This window comes from Cucurbita pepo, chromosome 6, assembly GCF_057944985.1.
Source record: "Cucurbita pepo subsp. pepo isolate OVF chromosome 6, ASM5794498v1, whole genome shotgun sequence".
Taxonomy (NCBI): Eukaryota; Viridiplantae; Streptophyta; class Magnoliopsida; order Cucurbitales; family Cucurbitaceae; genus Cucurbita; species Cucurbita pepo.
The window spans coordinates 13,854,901-13,869,711 of NC_141803.1; the positions used below are offsets into that span (position 1 = coordinate 13,854,901).

The 14,811-nt window shown below is 37.3% G+C and overlaps 1 protein-coding gene across 1 annotated transcript; it reads right to left on the reverse strand.

The window, feature by feature from the left end:
- Positions 1-11,815: 11,815 nt before the first annotated feature.
- On the reverse strand, positions 11,816-13,575 carry LOC147792368 (glycosyl hydrolase 5 family protein-like). Its single transcript, XM_087124562.1, has 3 exons — positions 13,000-13,575; positions 12,327-12,927; positions 11,816-12,249 (listed from the first exon to the last, which is right to left on the reverse strand). Exons 1-3 carry the CDS (start codon positions 13,573-13,575, stop codon positions 11,816-11,818), a joined length of 1,611 nt encoding a protein of 536 aa, XP_086980688.1.
- Between the last annotated feature and the right edge of the window lie 1,236 nt (positions 13,576-14,811).

Consider the following 14,811-nt stretch of genomic DNA (forward strand, 5'->3'; position numbering starts at 1 on the left):
TTTTTCTTCTCTTTTATGAATCGGGGTGAGAGAAGCATAGCCCAAAGGTTGCTTATATATCTCATTAATAGGTTGAAATTTGTTCAAAAGATCAAAGATCGATGTAACGGTGAAACTCCTTCCATTTTTTTCTTAATTCAGTTGCTTTGTTAATAAATTGTGTTTCTAACTTTGATAATTTGTTGAGTAATAAGCAAATATTTCTAACAAAGCTAGCAACGTTCATACATATCTTGCCCACAGAACCAATATTTTAACATTATGGCCCCTTTTTCTTAAATAAAACTCGAAGCTTGTTCCAGTCTCAAATTAAAAATTAAAATAGTAGCTAACTACGTTTATGATAAGTTCTTATATAATACCCCTACTACATTTTTTGAGTTGGGGACATTTTTCCACCTAATAATTCACAAATACATAAAATTATTTTAATAAAAATAGAATAGTTAACATCTTAATTATCTAATTTTAAAAAATGTAATCAAATTATTGAAAATATTTTATTTATACACTTTTCATACAATACTATGCATTTATTAATTTATATATATATATATATATATATATATATATATATATATATATATATATATATATATATATTCTAGGAGAGAAAGTAGAATATTCTGAACATTGAATTTTTATGTCGCATATTTAGAAGGTCCAAAGCATACAATAAATAAATTCAGATTGCTTTGTCTTTTTGACCGTAAACAATTCGACGTGTAGTTTGGCTATTCGATGTGTAGTTTGGTAAGAACTTATATTATGAGCCTCCATGCCCACGCTTGGAAAATGTCACCTTTTGAATTTGATTGTGTGGAAGGAGAAAAAATGAGGTCTATAATTTTATGTCCCCACTGATAAAAAAATAAATTGGCCATCTGACCTTCTTTTTTCAAACAAATTCTCTTTCTTTTTTCTTGATGGCGGGTTAAAAAGTCACGTCGTTAAACTCAGGCCAACTTTTGAAGGGACGAGCCATTACACCGAACTGGTTTTGGATTAGTGGATCATTCTAAAATGTTTGATCAAGCTTTTAGGGTCGACCAAAATTGTAACGCGTCATGTCTAGGATAGATCAAGATTTGTAATGCAGATTCGATACCTAATGGCTCTAAATCTTGGACATGAGCCGTTACAAATTGTATTAGGGCAGTATCTCTCCCAGTAAGATGTGGTTTGAAAACGAACTAATGTGAAAGTTGGTAGGTATGTGACACCCGAGCAAATGAGGGGTACATGACTGAACCGAAACCACTTCCAAACGAGAGGTATCCTGAGGATATGATAGCCAAGAAATACTTTAGAACATGGATAGTCACTCCATATACCAATAAGGTTCATTTTCCTTTTCGATAGCTCAATTATAAGAACTTCATGGTTAGGTATGTTTTGCTTGGAGCAATTCTATGATGCACGTAACCTGTGGAGAATTTTTCTAGGATGCATGTGAATATGGAAAAGACATGCCGGAAGAACTCGAGTTAGTTCGCGAGAATAGCTTTCACTCTTAGAAACAAAGAGTAGGTAACCTGACCATGTCAAATCCTAGACATGAGTCGTTACAAAGGTTTGGGAGTCACACTCACTCATGGTCAAACAAATTCACTCTTGATCCAACGTACAAATATAGTTACATAAGCAAAGTAAAAAGTGATATAATCCAAAAAATGTATAAACAACCTACGTACCATAATTAAAATTTTTAATACTCCTCGTAATTAAACACTACAAACTTAGTAGCCATTTGGTTTCAAATTCCTCCCATAATTCTTCATTAATCAGAAATTTTGTACATGCTTGTCACAATCTTCCCTTTGAGTCATTTGGGTTTTAGTATTGAAAGTAGATGAGTAGTTCATTTTAACCTCAAACCTTTTCTTGATGAATCCAATTATTTTGACCCTTCCTGGCATTTCCGTGTGGCTACTGATATTCAAACCTCCCGACTTCAAATCCTCCATCAAACTCAGACCCTCATCCATTTCCTCCGCCTCGGTCTCCACCGTCACATTCATCGTCATCGTGTCCTTTGCCTTCGTCAATCCGCCGACGTCTCCCCTTCTCCGATCACCTCGTCGTGGTAGTAAATCACCATCGTGGCTTTTGAGTATTTGAACGATGCGACATTAGGATTCCGCACGAAGACACTAGCCACAACGAGTATGCCACCGTCTGAGAAGGAAGAACGGTGAGTTTTAAATGATTATTAAGAAAATTAGATGAAAACCCAATTAAGCGTTAGATTTTGACTTAGTAATAACTCAGGAAAACCTAAACAATCGTAGTGTCAAGTTATGATATTATTGAATACTCAACCTGGCTTTTACAACTTTACAAATAACAATAGAAATATTAACTATATGACAAATAATTAAACTAAATACCAAACAATACTCTTAAAACAACCCTTCGCCCCTCTCTTTCTACTCCCTATAAACACAACCTTCGTACCACTTCATGTTCGAAGAATTTGATTAGATCAAAGAAGAGTTAGAGTATTTTTATGGGGTTAGTTTAAATATTTGATTTGTTTACCAAATTTGTTTACAAGATTTTTGTTTCCAAGATTTGTGGTTAGTTTCTATTTAGGGTTATTTGTGAGACTACGAAAGCCAAGTTCAATATTCAATAATATTATCACTTCCAGCTTCAATTGTTTATGTTTCTGGCTTAGTTGTGTCAAAACCTAGCAATTGGTATCATAGCCCCAATTTTTTAGTGATCAAATAGAGAGAGTATGAGTGAAGACAAAGTTTTAACGAAGATCCCTCACTTCGATGGTCACTTTGATCATTTTAGTGATGGAGTGAGCTGATGGAATATTTGCTCAGAGCAAAAGGTCTATGGAGTGTGGTGGAGATTGGTTTCTCAGGTCAAGAGGAAGGAACAATGTTGACTGAGGCACAAAAGGGCCACCTTGATGATGCTAGACTCAAGGATCACCAAGTAAAGCATTACCTCTTCCAGGCAATTTATCGAACTGTCTTTGAGCAAATCTTGGATCGTCGCACAGCCAAGATTGTTTGGGACTCAATGAAACGAAAATTTTGTGGAAACCAAAAAGTGAAGAAATCTCTTCTTAATGCATTAAGGAGAGAATTTGAGATCCTAGAGATGAAGAATGATAAAAGCATCAAAGATTATTTTGTAAGAGTGATGATAACCTCCAACAAGATGAGAAGCAGTGGAGAAGATATGCCAGACAAGAAAATTGTAGAAAAAATTATGCGTACCCTGACTGAAAAATTTAAGTATGTTGTAGTATCCATGGAGGAATCCAAAGATACTGATAACATGTCCATTGATGAATTACAAAGTTCATTAGTGGTGCATGAACAAAAATTGCGAAGATCCTGACAGAAAACACACGTACGAGGAAGTGAGTTTTGCACAATAACGTAATTCTCTAAGAGAGACAATACTTAGAAAATAAACAAAACCAACTTACTTATTTTATTCAACTTGTTACACAGTATATATACAGACAGAGAGAAAAACTAACTTCTTACAATCTTAGCCACACATTAATAACTACTAATAACTTCCCTTGATCTTATCCACAAATACTAAAACTGACATAATTTAAAATACAAAAAGCAAATACAAATGAATTACGGTTAATACAAGATTAAATAAACTAACAAATCATCCCCTTAATCTTGTATTTCGATCTTCACATTCTTACATTCTTCAAACCAATTCTTTCTCGAAGCTCCACAAATTTTTGTCGTCCTATTGGCTTCGTAAGTATATCAGCCAATTAATCCTCAGTTTTTACATGATCCACTTCAATCTCCTTTTTGCACACATTCACGAATGAAATGGAACCTCATGTCTATATGTTTGCTGCGATCATGATGAACTGGTTTTTTCGCTAATGCTATAGCAGACTTGTTATCGATATATAAACGAACTGGATTTACTTCCTTCCCATGCAATTCCTTCAGTAAACGTCCTAACCACATTCCTTGACAAGCAGCTGACGTCGCCGCAATATACTCCGCTTCACAGGATGAAAGTGCCACCATCTTTTGTTTCTTTGAAGTCCATGTAATTGGATTGCCATATAAGAAAAACAATGTCCCCGTAGTGCTCTTTCGATCCTCTATATCTCCAGCAAGATCACTATCACTATATCCGATTAATCGATTTTCTACTTGCTTTGCCTTCACATAATGACATCCAATATCAATGGTTCCTTTCACGTACCTGAGTATTTGCTTCACAGCTTCCATATGAACCATGGTCGGAGCTTCCATATAACGACTCATAACTCCAACGGAATATGATAAGTCAGGTCGTGTGTTCACTAAATAACGAAGACTTCCGATAATACTCTTGTAAAAAGTGGAATCAACAAATGGACAATTACTCGCTTTGCTTAGCTTTGTTTTCGGCTCCATAGGAAAACATGACACGGATTACAATCCATCATTCCAAGTTTTGCCAAAAGCTTTGCCGCATAACTCGACTGAGATTACCTGATTCCATCAACGTCTTGTTTAACTTCTATTCCCAAATAATAAGGCAGGAATCCTAAATCACTCATTTCAAACAACTTCTTCATTTGTTGGTTGAAGCTCAAAATATCATCCTTGCTTGACCCGACAATAATTAAATCATCAACATAAACTCCAACTATCTGAATTTTATTTTCTTTCCAACGTGTATACACAGCATGCTCTAAAGGACACTTTTGAAATCCAAGAGACTTTAAGAAATTATCCAGTTTTGCATTCCAGGCACGAGGTGCTTGACGTAAGCCATACAATGCTTTCCTAAGTCGTAAAACATTCCCTTCTCGACCTTCCACAGCAAATTCTTCTGGTAGTTCTACATAAACCTCTTCCTTCAACTCACCATTAAGAAACGCTGACTTGACATCCATATGATGAATCTCCCAACTCTCCTGCGCTGCTATAGCAATCAAGACTCGCACTGTTTCAAGCCTTGCAACAGGTGCAAATACCTCATCAAAATCCACTCCATATTTCTCGACAAAACCCTTTGCGACTAAACGGGCTTTATACCTCACGATCTCCCCTTTCGAATTTCTATTCAACTTATATACCCATTTCAACCCGATTGCTCGATGTCCCTTTGGTAGTTTTGCGAACTCTCACGTGCCATTTTTTTCAATAACAGACAAATCTTCTAGCATTGCTTGCTGCCATTTTTCATTATCTCTTGCTTCCATATATGAATTTGGCTCCTCAAGTGAAAGAAAACACATCCCAGCTTCTTCATTCAACTCAATAGAATCAGAGTAAATTTCTCTTAACGATCGAAATTTTCTTGGACTAGATGAGATGTATGAATCGTCTCCTATTGATAAATCATTTGTTGGTGATGAATCGTCTCCCAATAGAGTCCCTGATGATTCTCCCCGCTCTTCTAAAATGTCCTCGTCCTTCACATAGACCTGAGGATCATAATGAACAGCGAATTTACCACCTTCCTTCTTATTTTCTTCCAATTGTTGCACATCCCATTTATATTCTTCTTCTTCTAGAAACTTGACGTCTCGGCTCATATGAAGTCTTTTCGCTTTAGGATCATACAAACGATAAGCTTTTGAACCTGCTTCATATCCCACGAAAATCATTGGCACACTTCGGTCTTGTAATTTGGTTAAATTTGGTGTTGTATTTCTTCCATACGCCAGGCTTTCGAACACTCTAAAATGCTCTACATTAGGCTTTCTTCCTCTCCATTTCTCATGAGGAGTTGCTTCAATTACACTCTTCGTTGGGGATCTATTGAGGATTTAGACAGCTGTCTTCACTGCTTCTGCCCAGAAATGCATCGGCAAATTTTTGCACTTCAACATGCTTCGCACCATTGCAATAACCGTTTGGTTTCGTCGTTCAACCACACCATTTTGTTGCGGAGAATAGGGTGCTGTTAAATATCTTTTAATCCCACTGCTCTCACAATATTCTTTGAACTCAATACTTGTAAATTCTCCACCTCTATCAGTTCTAAGCGCTTGCAATTTCTTTCCGGATTCAGCTTCAATTTTATTTTAAACACGTTTGAATCCCAAGAATGCATCAGATTTATTTTTTAGCAATTCAATCCACATATATCTACTAAAATCATCTACCAACAGCAAAAAGAATTTATTACCTCCATGAGTTGTTGGAGTAATTGGACCACACAAATCGCCATGCACCAATTGTAGAACACTAACGGCTCGAAAATTCGCTTGTTGTGGGAATGGTGTTCTTCGTTGTTTAGTGATTACACAACTATCACAAACTTGTTCGATCCTTTCAACGTGCGGAATTCCTTTCACCATTTGTTTCGTAGACAGGTTTCTTAAAGCCTCAAAATTCAAATGCCCATATCTAGCATGCCACAACCAAGAATCTTCAGACAACTTACCAAGTAGACATGTTGGTTTCGTTGTTTTTAGGCTAATTGTATATAGCCTATTTCGTGACCGCTTCACTTTTTCCAAGAACTCCTTTGCCTTTGTGAAAATGACAAGTAAACCATGTTCGATCTCAACTTTACAGCCCTGTTCATCCAATTGTCCTAAACTTATAACGTTACTTTTAAGTTTAGGAATGAATTATACATCGGAAAGGATACAGTGATCTCCATTTTCACATTGCAGCATCACGTCTCCACGTCCTTTTATCTCTACAAGTGATCCGTCTCCGAACTTCACCGTGCCGGTCACTGACTCGTTCAATTCCGAGAACCAACTTCGACAACCAGTCATATGATTGCTGGCTCCCGTATCTAGGAACCAAGTGTTGTTTTTCTTGTCAATTTCTTCCGGGACAACCTTCTCTTCATAAAGAGCCATCTCCGTCAACTCTGGTGAACCGAGAGTTTGGACTTCACAAACTTGTGCTATAAGTAAGACTGGCTCATCCTCATCACCTTGCATCTCAGTCAAGTGCGCCTGATCCTCCCTTTTCTTCGATCTACAGTGGGATGCATAATGGCCAATCTTTTGACAATTATAACATTTCACCTTCCGACATTCTGAGGCATAGTGGCCTAGGCCTCGACAATTGTAGCATTTTACCTTGCTCTTGTCACTCTTCTTCTCTTGATGTAACGAGTCGTTTCCACATCCATGACCTCTCCCTCTCCAGCGACCACTGCGACCTCGCCCTCGGCTATGGCCTCCATTGTCGCTACGTTTTTTCTCGAACGTTGAACTTTCACCTTTGCCTTTCGATTCTTTTGCTTTCCATTCTCCTTTTGTAAATAAGACATGCTCAGCATTCTCTTTGTTGCCACCGATCCGTTCCTCGTATGCTTTAAGACGGCCGATGACTTCCTCCATGGTCATCACATTTAAATCGACAAATTGCTCTATTGCCGATGCGATATGAAGAAACTTAGAAGGTACTGAGCGGAGAAATTTTTTCACCAAGCATGCCTCTTCGAAGTTGTCTCCAAAAGTACGTATTTTATTAACAACTCATGTCAATCTTGCTGCATAATCATCTATAGTCTCGGACTCCTTCATATTCATAACTTCGAACTCAATCTTCAGAGTTTGGATCTTTGCCTCCTTTACACGTTCAGCACCCACATGAATAGTTTTTAACGTCTGTCATGCTTCTTTTGCTGTCTCTTTCTCTGCTAACAGAAACAACATCTCCTCAGGGATTGCTTGATAGATAGCTGCTAAGGCCGTTTGATCCTTCCTTTCATCAAGACTATCCAGAGACTCAGTTGATTGGATTGCGTCCCACACCCCTTGAGCACGCAAATAGACCTTCATCTTCATAGCCCATGCTGAGTAGTTGGTTCTCGATAACGTCGGGCATTGGAGTGATACCAGACCTTCCTTTGTTGCAGACTTCGACGACTCTCCTCTCTCTCCATTGTTGTTATTATTTCTCGGCATGATCTTTGGCATGTAACCAGTGCTCTGATACCAAATGACAGAAAACACACATACGAGGAAGTGATTTTTGCACAATAACGTTATTCTCTAAGAGAGACAATACTTAGAAAATAAACAAAACCAAGTTACTTATTTTATTCAACTTGTTACACAGTACATATATAGACAGAAAGAAAAACTAACTTCTTACAATCTCAGCCACACATTAATAACTGCTAATAACTTCCCTTGATCTTATCCACAAATACTAAAACTGACATAATTTAAAATACAAACAACAAATACGAATGAATTACGGTTAATACAAGATTGAATAAACTAACAGATCCAGCATTAATGGAGAGGAGCAAGTTCTGAAAGTCGAAGGACGAACGAAAATAAGTAATGGAGGAAGAGGAACTTACAGGGGCAGAGGACGCGGAAGAGGAAGATCAACTTTCAACAAAGCAATGGTTGAATGTTATAGGTGTCATGACTTAGCTCATTTTAATTATGAATGTTCAAAGATGAATAAGGAATTGAATTATGCAGAGCTGGAAGAAGAGGATGAAATGCTGTTAATGGCTCATATGTTAAGACATGAAGCAAAAAGGAGTGATGCTTGGTTCTTAGATTCGGGTTGCTCAAACCATATGTGTGCAAGTGAAGGTATGTTTTCCAGCTTAGACAAGACATTTTCCCACATTGAAAAACTTGGAAATAATACAGGTAGGAAAGTTATGGGAAAGGGTGCAGTGAAATTAACTTTGCATGGGGTTCGTTGCACTATTAGTAATGTGTATTGGGTACCTGAACTAAAAAATAATCTCTTGAGCGTTGGACAACTACAAGAAAAAAGGAGTAGCAGTGCTGTTTGAAGATGGTGTATGTAGCATTTATCATCCACAAAAAGGAAAAATAGCAGAGTCAATTATGATCGCAAATCGGCAGTTTATTTTGGGTGCTGAACCATCTACCACAACAAATGAAGAAAGATGCCTCCAAGTTTCAAATACGGACCAGTCAACACTTTGGCACCATCGATATGGTCATCTCGGCTACAAAGGCTTGTGCACCTTGAAACACAAAAACAAGGTGAAAGGCCTTCCGCAAATTGGGGCTCCAAACCCCACCTGTGAGGCATGTATGAAAGGCAAGCAACATCGGAACTCCATTTCAAAAAATGGGTAAATGGAGAGCAACGGAAAAATTAGACTGGGGGAAAACATTGAAATAGATAAGAACACAGCGGAAGGAGGAGGAATAACAGAGGAAACGACTGAACCGGTTGCTGAAACAATTGAACCAGTTGCTGAAAACGGAGAAAGAAAAATCACGGAAGAAACGACTGAATCGGTTGCTGAAACAATTGAACAAGTTGCTGAAAACAATTTTTCCAGTAACCGTCGCACCAGATTTGACAGTAAGGGAGGGGAGAAATCGACATCCACCTGTATGGTTAACAGATTCCGGTGAAGGCTATGAGAAAATGGGAAGTGAGGAGATGGTGTACAAACTCCAAAAGGCTCTCTACGGATTAAAACAAGCACCTAGAACCTGGTTTGGTCGAATAGAATCCTACTTCATCAAGGAAGGATTCAAAAGCAGTTCCAGTGAGCAAACACTCTTCATCAAGAGGAAGGGAGGTAAAATTCTTATCGTAAGCATTTACGTTGATGATTTTTTATTTACTGGAGACCAGATGAAGAACTATTGGACGAGTTTAAACGTTCCTTGAAGAAAGAGTTTGATATGACTGACTTAGGTCAGATGAAATTTTTTCTTGGAATAGAGGTAATACAAAGATTAGATGGTATTTTCACATGTCAAAGAAAGTAGGCTGTTGAAGTTTTAAATCGACTTGGCATAGAGAATTACAATTCTGTTTGTAATCCCACTGTTCCAGGAAAGAAAATTGGCAAAGATGAAAATGGTGCAAAAGTATATGTAACTTTGTATAAACAAATAGTGGGAAGTCTGATGTATCTCACAACTACTCGTCTTGATCTCATGCTTGCTGTAAGTTTGATTAGTCGTTTTATGGCATGTCCAACACAACAACATTTTGCAGCAGGTAAAACTGTTTTAAGGTACTTGAAAGGTACGGTAGATTATGTTGTATTTTATAAAAAAGGAGGAGTCGGTGATTTGACTGGATCGACTGGTAGTGACTGTGCCGGAGACATGGAAGAAAGCAAGAGTACTTCAGGCCATGTGCTTGTGATTAGTGGAGGAGCAGTAGCTTGGTTTTCTCGTAAGCAGCCTATAGTCACTTATGAACCAGAGAAGCTGAGTTCGTTGCTGCTAGTTCTTGTGCATGTCAAGATGTTTGGATGAGGAGGATATACTCAAAGAGATTGGTCACTCTCAAATAGAAGGAACAAAGCTAATGTGTGTAATACTTCAACTATTAAGCTATCCAAAAATTCAGTTCTACACGGACGTTCCAAACACATAAGAAAGCATTTCGGAAGTTGCGTGAAGAACTTAGCGTGCAGAGTTTTTCTGACTTGAACTAATTCTTGACAAAAAAGAATAAGTACACGGGAGAAATGGTAAGAAGAATTTGATTAGATGAAAAAGAGTTAAGAGTATTTTTAGGAATTTAGTTTAAATATTTCTCAGATTTGTTTACCAGATTTGTTTCCATTTCCAAGATTTGTGGATAGAAACGTTTCTATGTAGGGTTATTTGTAAGGCTATAAAAGCCAAGTTCACTTTTCAATAATATTATCACCTCAAACTTCAATTGTTTATGTTTTTGGCTTTGTTACGTCAAAACCAGTACTTGTCACTTCTACCTTCCCACAATGGCAAACTCACTCTCTCTAATTTCTTTAATCTATTTTTCTTTGTTCGGGGGGCAACGAGGCTGAGAATCGGTTCATGAGCTGCTTTTTGGCTCGAATTGCCGGGAAGGATATTGATTGGGGCTTGTGGGCGTTCCAAGGAAGTTATATGTACAGACGGTGTAATGAAGATCCTGAGTGAAAGTTTTGGCGTTATGGATCACTCTTGGACTAAAGATAGTACCCCCGTCACTTAAACAAATGCTTCCACTTATCAAGAGAGTGAATCAAGGTTAATTTGTTGCTTCTCAATCTAACCGTGCATTATAACAAATCAAACCTTTATATATTTCTTTAGTTAGAATTTGAAACTAAAGCTCTTTTCTTGCGGATCCAAATTCTAAAGCACCAATATCATACATAATGCTGCATCCCGTATCAGGGCAATGTGTCAAATCCGAGGACAAAGGAGGAGTTGAACTCGGCGATTGTGCCACTCCGAAGCAATGGAACCATAGTGGAGATGGAAGTCCCGATGAAGTTGTTGTCAAACGGGCAGGGTTTGAAATCCGTCAGAGATGGAAAAGCACCGGTGGTATCCGACGAATGCTCTGGCGATGGAAGCAATTGGACGGTGGCTTCGAAAGCAAATCTCCAATTGGCCAACAAAATTGGCGAAGACAATTTTTGTTTGGAGAAGGAATCTGATACTATAGTTGTTGTGAAGAAATGCATTTGCTTTAGAGACGAGGGAAGTTGCACGGATGATCCTCAACCCCAATGGTTCAAACTTGTTCCAACAAATGTTGCTTAGTATATTAATTAGTTTAAAATAGAAATTTAGAATTTGGTCCAATATACTAGTAGTTGTTGGAATTTGAATTTAGGGTTGGCATGAAAGTTTTGAAAATGCCGGAGTCATATTAGGGTTGTCGATTTTATGCTTAAATTTGCAGTTAAATGGTCAATAATTATTTTTCTATTATTTATTATATGTCCAATCTTTTATACGATCATTATTGTTGGTATTATTTTTCATATATGTTTGTACGATAAATAAAATCGGTTATAGTTAAGCACGAGCATGAATAGAATTAGAGATAAAATAGGGGCCAATTCAAAGTCGGGCATGTCATATATTTATTCTTCCCAATACATAAGCAACTCACAACGTGTTGGTTTCAACGAGTTCAAACCATTGACTTTGGGTGTCTTGGAGGCAATTTGGAGCACCATCAGTGCAAATACATGAGTTTGTCACAATATTTGAAGAATTAGAGCTTTCAACCTGCAAGCAAAGACTCTTCCCATCTTGAGTTACGGTGGCCAAATGAAGCTTAGTGTTTGAAATGGCTCTCCAAGAACTCTGAGGGCCGAAGCAATCCGTTGAGAGAGATGGCATAAGGCCTTCTCCGCTTGTCTTTAAGCATAAACCAGTGCTTGACATCCTAATTGGAGTGCTATCATTGTCATGAGTCCATCGACTTGAGATGGAGCAATTACCCATGAAAATATCTTTGTTGTCATTTGAGACTTGGATGCATTGGCCACTTTGTGGATGATATATAACATACGAGAACGATGCATTGGAATTTGGATCTATGCACCGTAAAAAAATGTCTTATACACTTGTTATAGATCCATATATTCAAAATCGTTAATATATTTATACTTACCTTGCAACATAGTCTGCAATAGTTGAAACTTCTGGACAAAGTTAGGATTTTTAATTTGAGTCCAATTGGAGTCGAGAACTCCAAAAGTTTCTGCCGGCCCTGCTTGACCTTCCCTGTAATAATAGCTACCTTGCCAAGTCCATAATGCCCAATCTAAATCTTCTTGTGCAAGATGAGCTGTGAAGCAACTCATGAACCGATTTTCTGCATCGTTAACCTCTCTCTGATCGTACCCATATTCGCTGACAAACAAAGGAAATGGGTTTGGTCCTTCTCTAACAAATTCAGCATGGTCTACAAAGCCATCGATAATATTTGCACAAATATTATTTAGTGGCTGGTTTATAAATTTACTCTCTTGATCTCCACTGAACGAATACAAGTGCACCTCAAAAACCAACTTGTTGTCTAAGGTGCTTACATTCAAGGGCTTCTCTTTTAAGCATCGAAGATCATTATCAAAATTTAGGCCCGAAACAATCACCAAAACATTTGGGTTAATGTTGTGGATTGTTGTTACTCCTTGAGTAACATAATTGTTCCAATCATTTGCATTTTCATTGGTTCCTCGTATCTCGTTTCGTAGGCTCATTCCAACCACCTAAATGTCATAACAAAAGAATGTGAGAATTTAGTTTCAAGAGTGTGAGAATTTTCCTTAATTTGTACGTACCGTTGATTTCTTGGAAAAGCGTTGAGCAACTAAGCTAAGACCTTGTAGCCATTCTTGAGGGTCAAAATAGCGGTCTCCAAAAAATCCATTGCCATCGTCAAGAGAGCAACACCATCTTGGCTGACTCATATGGTTGTCGGCAATCACCATTAAACCACTCTCTCCAAGCACATCAACAACAGCTTCATAGGCTTCAGCAATAGTCTTGTTCAACACAAAAGGATTATATTGAGCCAATCCGGCTTTTGCTTGCTCTAAATCGAGGAGGTCAAAATTCTCTTCAACTGTCCTATTTGCATAACGAGTGAACATTTGAGTTGCATACGTGAGTCGTACACAATTAAACCTCAACTTGATTGCCTCATCTGCCAGCTCTTTTAATGGCCTGTGGTTGAGACCTTCTATTAGCATGCTCTGTGTGTGGGAAGGCCAATTCACGCACACAAGCTTCACTCGACGCCCTGTTGTCGAATCAACGATCCACCTTCCTTTTGTTGACAACGGTAAAGAATAAACAGAAGGAGATAAAAACACAAACAATGCTAGAAAAAGAACAACTTGAAAAGCTCTTCCCATTTTTTCTTCTCTTTTATGAATCGGGGTGAGAGAAGCATAGCCCAAAGGTTGCTTATATATCTCATTAATAGGTTGAAATTTGTTCAAAAGATCAAAGATCGATGTAACGGTGAAACTCCTTCCATTTTTTTCTTAATTCAGTTGCTTTGTTAATAAATTGTGTTTCTAACTTTGATAATTTGTTGAGTAATAAGCAAATATTTCTAACAAAGCTAGCAACGTTCATACATATCTTGCCCACAGAACCAATATTTTAACATTATGGCCCCTTTTTCTTAAATAAAACTCGAAGCTTGTTCCAGTCTCAAATTAAAAATTAAAATAGTAGCTAACTACGTTTATGATAAGTTCTTATATAATACCCCTACTACATTTTTTGAGTTGGGGACATTTTTCCACCTAATAATTCACAAATACATAAAATTATTTTAATAAAAATAGAATAGTTAACATCTTAATTATCTAATTTTAAAAAATGTAATCAAATTATTGAAAATATTTTATTTATACACTTTTCATACAATACTATGCATTTATTAATTTATATATATATATATATATATATATATATATATATATTCTAGGAGAGAAAGTAGAATATTCTGAACATTGAATTTTTATGTCGCATATTTAGAAGGTCCAAAGCATACAATAAATAAATTCAGATTGCTTTGTCTTTTTGACCGTAAACAATTCGACGTGTAGTTTGGCTATTCGATGTGTAGTTTGGTAAGAACTTATATTATGAGCCTCCATGCCCACGCTTGGAAAATGTCACATTTTGAATTTGATTGTGTGGAAGGAGAAAAAATGAGGTCTATAATTTTATGTCCCCACTGATAAAAAAATAAATTGGCCATCTGACCTTCTTTTTTCAAACAAATTCTCTTTCTTTTTTCTTGATGGCGGGTTAAAAAGTCACGTCGTTAAACTCAGGCCAACTTTTGAAGGGACGAGCCATTACACCGAACTGGTTTTGGATTAGTGGATCATTCTAAAATGTTTGATCAAGCTTTTAGGGTCGACCAAAATTGTAACGCGTCATGTCTAGGATAGATCAAGATTTGTAATGCAGATTCGATACCTAATGGCTCTAAATCTTGGACATGAGCCGTTACAAATTGTATTAGGGCAGTATCTCTCCCAGTAAGATGTGGTTTGAAAACGAACTAATGTGAAAGTTGGTAGGTATGTGACACCCGAGCAAATGAGGGGTACATGACTGAACCGAAACCA

What these genes read in the sequence shown, in the direction of transcription:
- LOC147792368 (XM_087124562.1), bottom strand. Translation starts at nt 13,575, where the DNA reads ATGGGAAGAGCTTTTCAAGTTGTTCTTTTTCTAGCATTGTTTGTGTTT. An exon ending in GCTTTTCCAAGAAATCAACG is followed by an intron (nt 12,928 to 12,999) that starts GTACGTACAAAT and finishes TATGACATTTAG; the next exon opens with GTGGTTGGAATGAGCCTACG. An exon ending in ATTGCAGACTATGTTGCAAG is followed by an intron (nt 12,250 to 12,326) that starts GTAAGTATAAAT and finishes TACGGTGCATAG; the next exon opens with ATCCAAATTCCAATGCATCG.